Source organism: Stigmatopora nigra, chromosome 16, assembly GCF_051989575.1.
Source record: "Stigmatopora nigra isolate UIUO_SnigA chromosome 16, RoL_Snig_1.1, whole genome shotgun sequence".
In the NCBI taxonomy this organism is placed as follows: Eukaryota; Metazoa; Chordata; class Actinopteri; order Syngnathiformes; family Syngnathidae; genus Stigmatopora; species Stigmatopora nigra.
In genome coordinates, this window is record NC_135523.1 from 2,150,794 (window position 1) to 2,160,344 (window position 9,551).

Sequence of the window (9,551 nt, forward strand, 5' to 3'; positions counted from 1 at the left end):
CCAATGAGCTCAATGAATGGCAACTTCCAATATGGCCGAATAGACTTCATTTTGACGGACATTTTCCTATGTTATGCACACTCAAAGTCTTAACATAACACTATAACTAAGTCTTTGTTGTTGTTTTTCAGGCGTTGAACCCTCTGGCCGCCGCCATGGGATCTCTTGCCGCCGGTTCTCAAGTCTTCGGCAACGCCCTGTCCAATCTGCACGGTGGTGGACAACTGGTGACCAATGCGCAAGGCCAGGTGAGCGCCCCCTACTGCCTTAACCTTCTCACGACCATGTCAAACCGAGCTAACTTAAAATGAGTTTACTTGTAAATGGGTTTTGGGTAACTCTGTTGGAAATCGACGGGGGGGCCTTCATTCGCTGCCGAGCCTCCCGGGACAAACTGATTGGACGCCAATTTTCAGATAGATGATCGATGTTAGCACATATTTAAAAGAAAATGATAATGACTAATTTATATTTAAATGTATAAAAGCTAATTAGCATTGACTACTCATGTATATTTAAATGTGCTAAAGCTAGTTAGCATTCCAATGGGTTTTTTTGCCATTTTTGTAGTACTTTTGGATATTTCTTATATTTAAATGGCTTCCTTATATAGTTTAATTCATATATTCGTTCAGTTTCTTTCAAAATAGGAGAACCCGTCTATTTTCAGGAAACTTTTTTGGGTCGTTAGCTATTATACACGGAGGTCGCGCAGGTCGTCCTTGACGATAAACGCAGCTAATGAGACGGTATGGAGCGGGGCGGCTAGTGGATGGCGAACCACCCCCCTCCCACCCAAACGGCAGGCGGGCTTACGTACCCGCGTCCGACCCGCCGCGGGCTTCGGCGGCGTCTGGCCCCGCCTGACAGCGGCTGACACAATCAGGTCACCGAGACGGTCAAAGCCCCCGGCTACGGCCTTTGACACCCCCCCCACCCCCCACAAACTCATTATTCAGACAGAGGGGACCGCCCCGGAAAAATACCACATCACACGCCGTGTACTTGAAAGCGGGATTGGTCGTTCTGATCCACTTCAAAACTGGGTAACAATCATGCAATATTGCCACAATGCCTTGAAATTGGAGACTTTTATTTTTTAGCCAATCGCAGGGCACAAGAAGACAAAGAACAACCAATCATAGCTACAATTAGCCAATTTAGCATGTTCAACTAGCTCACCTAGCATGTTTTTTTAGGCATGGGAGGTAACTGGAGTACCCAGAAAAAGCCCATGCAAGCCCAAAGAGAACATGCCACAACTCCATGGCGTGAGGACCATTTAGGACTCGAACCCTCGACCCCAGAACAGCGAGGCCTAGGCGCTATCCACTGAACCAACGTCACAGGACAAAAAAATACTTTTTCCCTAAAAAAAACACACTAAAGCGTCATCACCCCCCCGACCGTCCGTCCGTCTCCGTGACGAACGCATTAAGCGGCGTTACTTAAATATGAGCTCCCTAAACGAGTGTCATCATAAGCGTATTGGGAAGGAAGCTGTCACGCACTTTTTATTACGCGTACGCTACAAGCACTTAGCCACGCGACACCCATGAATAATTGAGCGGAACAAGTTCCCCCCGTCGTGCCCGCGTGCAAAAATGGAGGGGCGGGGGTGGCGTTGGTCATAAAATATGCTAAGTGGCGGGGAAAGAACAGCGAGCGGGGGAGAGATAAATTATACGCCGCCTAATGCGAAGCAACGTAAGCAAATGAGCCGTGGCCAGGGTGAATTACAGATCGTCCCACCGATTATGTCAAGAGGAGGGAGACGGGGGGCCCGAGGAGGGGGGGGGGGACGCATGCCAAGCTAGCTTTATCGGAAGGCAATTATCGTAGCGCGTTAGCATAAAACGGACCTCCCGCTTTGAATGGATTTCAATGGAAGCTAACTTGTTTGTAGTTCTTAGATATAGTTGATATATGGAGCTCAAATAGGGATTAATTAGGTTTTATACTTTTGTATTAATACTTCAAATAAATGCTAATTCAACGTTAATAAGGTTAGCTTTTTAATTTGAAAAATATTTGAAAACTAAATGGGATTATGGACTCTTCTCTGAAATGTATTAAGTCTTAGTTAACCTTATTTAATTGCAGGATCTGGGAAAATGGGGCTCGAACCCTCGATCTCAGAACTGCGAAGCGGACCTGCTAACCACTTAACCAACGTGCTGCATTTTTTTTTTTTTACTTTAACAATCAATTTGATTCATTCTCCCCTTTTGGATGAAATAAAAATAACAACTAAATAATTTTGTTAAAGAAAAGGCCCGATTCAAAATGAATTAGACGTCGATGTCCACATTGGAGGTAATGGGCATCCCTCCCACCGCCATTCCCGTCTTTCCAATGAGCCGCAAAAGCAGCCACCAAAAGAAAGGCAAACACGCATTAGCGGTTTGGAAGGCTTTGGGACGCAGTGGCGCAAAGGTCAACACGGAATACCTGCGCGTAGATTTGTGCGTAGCGGTGCACACCGCTGACCGCGTTAGGACAATCCACGTCTGAGTGTGTTTAAGTGTCTTTGTGTGTCTCCGCCGACATGGAAAAAACAAAAAAAATAAGCCAGGATTCCCTTCAATGTCACTTTTAATGTACAATTTTAATCAGAAAACCAAAATCATTCCTTTTAATGCATTTTTTGGCAGTCATTAAAGTCTAAAAACAGTTTAAGATTTTCTTATAGCGCAAAAACATGTCTTCTTTCAACTGAACAAAAGTCATGTTTGTGTTTTTTTCCTTTTTCTTCTGTTTTGTTGTAGATAATTGGAACAATTCCACTGCTAGCCAACTCGGCAGGACCCTCGGGCCAATCAGGGGGAGGCAACCCGGCGCTGCAGGTGCCGCCGATTACCCCTCAGCTCCTGACCAACGCTCAAGGGCAGATCATCGCCACGGTGATCGGCAATCAGATCCTGCCCGTCATCAACACCCAGGGAATCACGCTGTCGCCAATCAAACCCGGACACCAGGTACGCCCAATGCTAACTGCTAATAGCTAATTCCACCTTGAAAATCTTACTTCCTCGTTCAATTGGCTAATCCACAATTAGCTCAAGGGTACCACATTTGTTTATTTACCCATTGATTGGACGTCCATGGTTGTCAATAGCAACCAAGCATCTTTAGGAAGAAAGAAAACCCCTAAAAATACCCCAAAATTAATAGAAAGATGCTCTGAAATGCCTTTTAAGCAATAGAAATTAGCCCAAATATGCAAAAAGTGATGTCAACTGCCTAAAAATAGACGGAAAGTGACGTCAATTGCCCCAAAATGGACATAAAGTGACGTGAAATGCCCCAAAATGGATGCACAGTGATGTCAAATGCCCCAAAATGTACACAAAGTGCCCCAAAAGTACAATAAAATTAGCCTAAAGCTAACAAAAAACAACTTGACTAGACATCCAAGTGGAGACTAGCCACTTCTTAACTTTAGCCACTAGCTAAAATACCCCCCAAGGTTTAAAAGTCATTAGCCAATAGCTAAAATCGAATGTGTCATCGCTACTAGCATAAACCAATTTGAAGCTGCTAGCATAAACCAATTTGAAGCCCCCAAAATAGCTCAAAGTTTCCTTTTTTTATTTTTATATCTCCATGGGAGGTTCTTGACAACGTAAACGTTATCGAGCAACGCGCTAAAACTTCCCCAAAGTGTCCGTTTAATTGCCAATGATTGCGTCTGTAAACAATATTTAGCGCCGGCTCTCCACTTGAAAGCGGCGAGCGGAATACTTTACGCTTGTCAGCTCTCTGCCGTCTGGAATATTTCCAATCGAGCTTCGATAACTCTAGCGGCCCGTCAACAGCCGCCATCGTGACAAGTCGACGCTAACGCAAGCAAACAAACCAAAATAATTAATAGCCAGCCATCTTTTTTTTTTTAAAGCGACAATGCACGCCTGTCTCGCCGTTGTAAAAGCGCAGCGCAAAGCGGAATGAAACATGAAAGGACATTGTTATCCCGTGTATTGAGAGATGGCAGCCATAAAAGTCTAATGGCAGACAACTTTTTGTTTTCAGAGTCAGGCGGGACAGGCGTCGTCATCGCCATCTTCTTCGTCCTCGCAAGCCGGCTTGCTGCACCCGGCCCACCGCCACAGCCCCCTCCAGCAACCGTCCTCGGCCTCGTCCAGCTCGTCTTCGTCCTCGGCGCTCAGTGTGGGACAACTCGTCAGCAGTAAGTCGTCTTTATACTTTTGTGATGCGTTATGTCTGTTGGGCTTATTTGGGGTGTTTGTTTATTGTGGTATGGGGTCGCTATTCAAAAAATATATAGATTCCCATTTTTCAGACAAATATTTCCATTTTCAAGACAAATTTTCCATTTTTAAGACAAATATTTCCGTTTTTAAGACAAATATTCCCATTTTTAAGACAAATATTCCCATTTTTAATGATAAACATTCCCATTTTTAAGACAAATATTCCCATTTTTATGACAAATATTCCCATTTGTGTAAGAGAACTATGTTTTTTTTAAATGACACAATGCCTCATTCCATTAGATTGAGAGTGATACTGGCTAAAATGGCTATTTTGTTAAAGCCAGCCTCCAAGTCAAAATAGACACGTCGGGGGTGGGGTGGGTGGCTTGCCGTGCCTTGCAGCTTTTCCTTTTCTGACCGATCCAACACGGACACTTTGACCATCGGGGGTAGGGCTGAAAACGAGCACCTGATTCTAATCCACTGATTGGACTTGTAGGACATTAGTATTGTGGAAAAGATGTCATGTTTAAATTCCCATTTTTTTTAGGAGAATTACACTTTTAAAAATAACACAATGCCTCATTCTAATAGATTGAGAGTATTATTGTCTAAAATATGGCTATATTATTAATGCCAGTTTACCCTGGTTAAAAATAGATTAGACATTTATTGCCGCTTTTCAAATGCAAAATGTTAAAAATATATATATATTTTTTTATATGGATGTTTTTAAGTACAGTAATACTTGGTCAAATTGCAGCTCAGGTCTGGCAAATAAATGTGAGAAGTTCTTTTGCAGCAGGGGCGGGCAGAGCGATACTTGAGGTCTACCGGGCGGGGGTAGGGTGGCTTGCAACTTTTCCTTTCCCTGACCGATTCAGAACGGACGGAGACTTTGACCATCGGGGGTAGGGCTGAAAACGAGCACCTGACTGCGATTCACTGATTGGACTTGTAGGACATTAGTATTGTGGAAAAGATGTCATGTTTAAAAAAAAAGATTCCCAGTTTTGTAGGAGTACTATGCCTTTAAAAATAACGCAATGTCTCATTCTAATAGATTAGGAGCAATATTGGCTAAAATTCTTATATTATTAAAGCCAGTTTACCCTGGTTAAAAATATATTTGGACGTTTATTGCTGACAATGTGATGAAAACATCTATATTTTTATATGGATGTTTTTAAGTATGGTAATACTTGGCCATATTGTGACTCAGGTCTGCCAGATAAATATAAGAAGTTCCTCAATACTATAGCAAGTCGTCAGTTCATAGCAGGGGAGGGAGGGCAGAGTGATCCTTGAGGACTACTGGGCGGGGGTGGGGTAGGGTGGCTTGCAGTTTTTCCTTTCCTTGACCGATTCAGAACGGACGGACACTTTGACCATCGGGGGTTGGGCCGAAAACGAGCACCTGACTGCGATCCACTGATTGGACTTGTAGGACATTAGTATTGTGGAAAAGATGTCATGTTTAAAAAAAATGATTCCCAGTTTTGTAGGAGTACTATGCTTTTAAAAATAACACAATGCCTCATTCTAATAGATTGAGAGTCATATTGGCTAAAATGGCTATTATATTAAAGCCAGTTTAACTCGGTTAAAAATAGATTTGGACGTTTATTGTTGACAATGTGATGAAAACATCTATATTTTTATATGGATGTTTTTGAGTATGGTAATACTTGGCCATATTGTGACTCAGGTCTGCCAGATAAATATAAGAAGTTCCTCAATACTATAGCAAGTCGTCAGTTCATAGCAGGGAGGGAGGGCAGAGTGATCCTTGAGGACTACTGGGCGGGGGTGGGGTAGGGTGGCTTGCAGCTTTTCCTTTCCTTGACCGATTCAGAACGGGACGAACACTTTGACCATCGGGGGTTGGGCTGAAAACGAGCACCTGACTGCAATCCACTAATTGGACTTGTAGGACATTAGTATTGTGGAAAAGGTTTCCTCTTCATGGCTTGGAATGTAAAGTCACAGCCACTTTGTGGAATAGTTTCCTAAACTCTGGTTTATAGTAAAATTACAATAATACAAGCCTAAAATGGGGAATAAAACAATTAGGGATGATTTCATTAGCCACTAGATGGAGTTTATTAAGTAAGATTTTAACATTCCATATAAGATTCAAGTATAAAAGCACTGTCCAAACATGGCGGTTATTCACCTACTCTTCAATATTTTGCTATGCAATTTTTTTTCTTTTTTTTTTTTTTTTTTTGCTAATCGCTTAGAATACAAAATGATGACATGAAACTTGAAAGGTCATGACCCCTCTCTGTCTTGCAGACCCCCAGACGGCCCCCAGCGAGGTGGACGGCGTCAACCTGGAGGAAATCCGCGAGTTCGCCAAAGCCTTCAAAATCCGCCGTCTATCCCTTGGCCTCACCCAGACCCAGGTGGGTCAAGCCCTCAGCGCCGCCGAAGGCCCCGCCTACAGCCAGTCGGCCATCTGCAGGTGAGGAAGCCCCGCCCATCGTCATTGGACGTCTCGGCCCGTCCACGGTCTGCATGCTATATTTATTTTTAAAAATTCCAACACCTGTACTTTATTTACGAGGGGAACCTTTAAAAATTTCATGGCGTCAACATCAAACGCCGGATAAAATGTGAAGCCCCCACCCCCTAAGCCCCTCCTCCTACCTAATGTCAAACAGTCCCGTCATCAAATATTAACCGGCAGCCATAATTCAAATATTTATGACATACATTAAAAGCCATTAGCTTGGAAAATAAACACATACGCGGGAGACACGAAAGGTGACGTGCCCGTCTTTTAAGTGCTCATGTCTTACTCTGATTATATTATTTATATATTGTAATACAAATAGCGTGAATATAGAAGGGTTAGAATGTCAAAAGATGGAAATTTGTTAGAAAATGTAACGTGTTTGGAAAGCGCTAGCTAACATTTGTAGCTTTTTGGAAATAATTGTTAGAAAACGTGCAAAAATGTTAAAATAATTTAGTGGAAATACTGTATTTATCACAAAAAAAGTAGGATTGAATTGAAGGCAGGGCTTATATGCGCATAAATTAGACATTGCATGAAAATATAAGGTGATATGGAGGAAATACCATAATTATTTTAACGTTTTTGAATGAAATTTAAAGGAAAAAAACATACATTTTAAAATAATTCATCAAAAAGACTTTATTGTCACAAAAAAATAAGGGATTTATTATTTTAACATTTATGAATGAAATTTAAGGATAAAAAAACATATCTTGCATAAAATGTGAAAGAAAAATAGACATACTTGTTGTTTGTACTGCTCACTTGACCTCCTTTTTGAATTTTAATGAGCTAGTGGTCACTCTGTACTTAAATACGTTTATTTTTTTACGTTTTGACGACGTACATTTGGAGCTACAGTGCAGTATTAATTTAATTTTATGATTTATTTTTGTGGGCGGGCACCTTTTAAGTAAGCTTGTTTTTTTTGTTGTTGTTCTCGACTCTCCCCAGACACACCATCCTGAGAAGCCACTTTTTCCTACCGCAGGAAGCCCAAGAGAACACGATAGCTAGCAGTCTGACCGGCAAACTGAACCCTGGCCTTTTATATCCTGCCAGGTTTGAGAAGTTGGACATCACCCCTAAAAGCGCACAGAAGATAAAGCCGGTTCTGGAGCGCTGGATGGCCGAGGCTGAGGCCCGCCACCGTTCCGGCATGCAGAACCTGACCGACTTTATCGGCAGCGAGCCCTCCAAAAAGCGCAAGCGCCGCACTTCCTTCACGCCGCAGGCCCTGGAGATCCTCAACGCCCACTTTGAGAAGAACACTCACCCGTCGGGTCAGGAAATGACCGAGATCGCCGAGAAGCTCAACTACGACCGCGAGGTGGTTCGCGTTTGGTTCTGCAACAAGCGCCAGGCGCTCAAGAATACTATCAAGCGCCTCAAGCAACCCGAGGTGCCGGGAGGCGGGGTCGGGGGAGGAGCCGGCATCCTGCCGCCGCCCCCACCGTCCGCCTTGGACCTGGACATGGATCTGGGGGACCCTCTCCGTGACGTCCCCAAATGAAAGTGATGACCCCGGGAGAAAAAACTCATGATTTTTCACTTCAAAGAGAGAAAATACTAAAACAAAAAGAAAAAAATATGAGATTACGACGCTGGGACGGACTACGGAGGTGCTTTGACCGATGGACGTCAGATTCGGACCACGGAGGAGGAAAGTACCATGCCGTATTGTGGTCGGCCTTCAAAATTAAGGCTATAAAAAGTCAAAATTACATTTTAAACTGAGGATATTTCATCATTTTTTTTATTTATTTCATATTTTATAACTTCATTCTTGTCATCTATTCTCTTTCTCACCATTTAGAAATTCCTCCCATCAAATACGGACCTTAAATCATCCGTATTAGGAAAATCAACTGTAATTCCCTAAAACGACCACAGGAGGGCAGTGATGGAATCGCAATGTAAATATCCCCCGCAAAAAACAAAGGAAAAGAAGGGAATTTTTTCCCTAATGAACTTGACCTCCATATTACACTCTTATGGCAAGGTACCTCCATACAAAAAAACGTTCCCAGGTCAAAGCATTTGAGATGTTGGGGGGTTTTGGGGGGGTGAACATACCAAATGAAAACACTATTTACCAAAGTATGTGGCATCCAAAAGTACTTTTCTAATGTAAACGTGCTTTACATTTTTACATTTGTACGCGCAGACGCAAGCTTTAAGCGCCCCCTTTTTTCCTCCTGGCTTCTTTCTATGTAAATACAATTCCCACCTGGCAGTCACACCAAAAAAAAATAATAATAATAATCAAAAATACTTAGAAATAATATTTCATGTTGACTTTGTACAACTTTTGCAGCTATTTCTAAAGTGATATTGACGTCAACCCCGATTGCCAAAGAACCCAAAGGACGTCACATCAAGGACTTTTTTCCAACTGGAATCGGATCGATTTTAACAAAAAGAAAACCAAAAATGACTGAAAATACTTTGAATTTTTTTGTTTGTTTTTTTTTAGAAGAAAAAATGGAAATATTGGCGATATTTGCATGTCACGCTTTTTTCTGCATGGCAACATCGGCCCAAAATATGGATTCTTACACTCACCAAAATACTTTAATGTGATGATAATTTTGTTTTAATATTTTTTTCTTTTGTTTTTTTCAGTGTTTTCCATTTATAACACTTTATGGAAAAATGTTGGGTCAAATTGACCCATTAGAAACGTTTTGTTTTGGGATATTTCACTCAATTAGTGCCAAGTTTTGGTTTATTTCATTTTTTTGTGGCATTTGACTACTTTTTGTGTGGCCCGGACCAAAGTTGTCGACTTGTTATGCACATTTGTACAG

The 9,551-nt window shown here is 42.1% G+C and overlaps 1 protein-coding gene across 2 annotated transcripts in view; it reads left to right on the top strand.

Moving 5' to 3' along the window:
- The window catches only part of pou6f2 (POU class 6 homeobox 2), a 53,458-nt gene extending 44,281 nt beyond the window's left edge, over positions 1 to 9,177 (top strand). Inside the window, exons 9-13 of one of the 2 annotated variants that reach the window (XM_077735527.1) lie at positions 132 to 248; positions 2,769 to 2,978; positions 4,033 to 4,189; positions 6,516 to 6,684; positions 7,696 to 9,177. In XM_077735527.1, coding sequence (XP_077591653.1) covers positions 132 to 248; positions 2,769 to 2,978; positions 4,033 to 4,189; positions 6,516 to 6,684; positions 7,696 to 8,254 — 1,212 coding nt within the window. In that variant the 3' untranslated portion in view covers positions 8,255 to 9,177. The remainder of the gene's footprint in view (positions 1 to 131; positions 249 to 2,768; positions 2,979 to 4,032; positions 4,190 to 6,515; positions 6,685 to 7,695) is intronic. The other variant, XM_077735528.1, reaches the window with a different exon arrangement.
- The last annotated feature ends 374 nt before the right edge of the window (positions 9,178 to 9,551 follow it).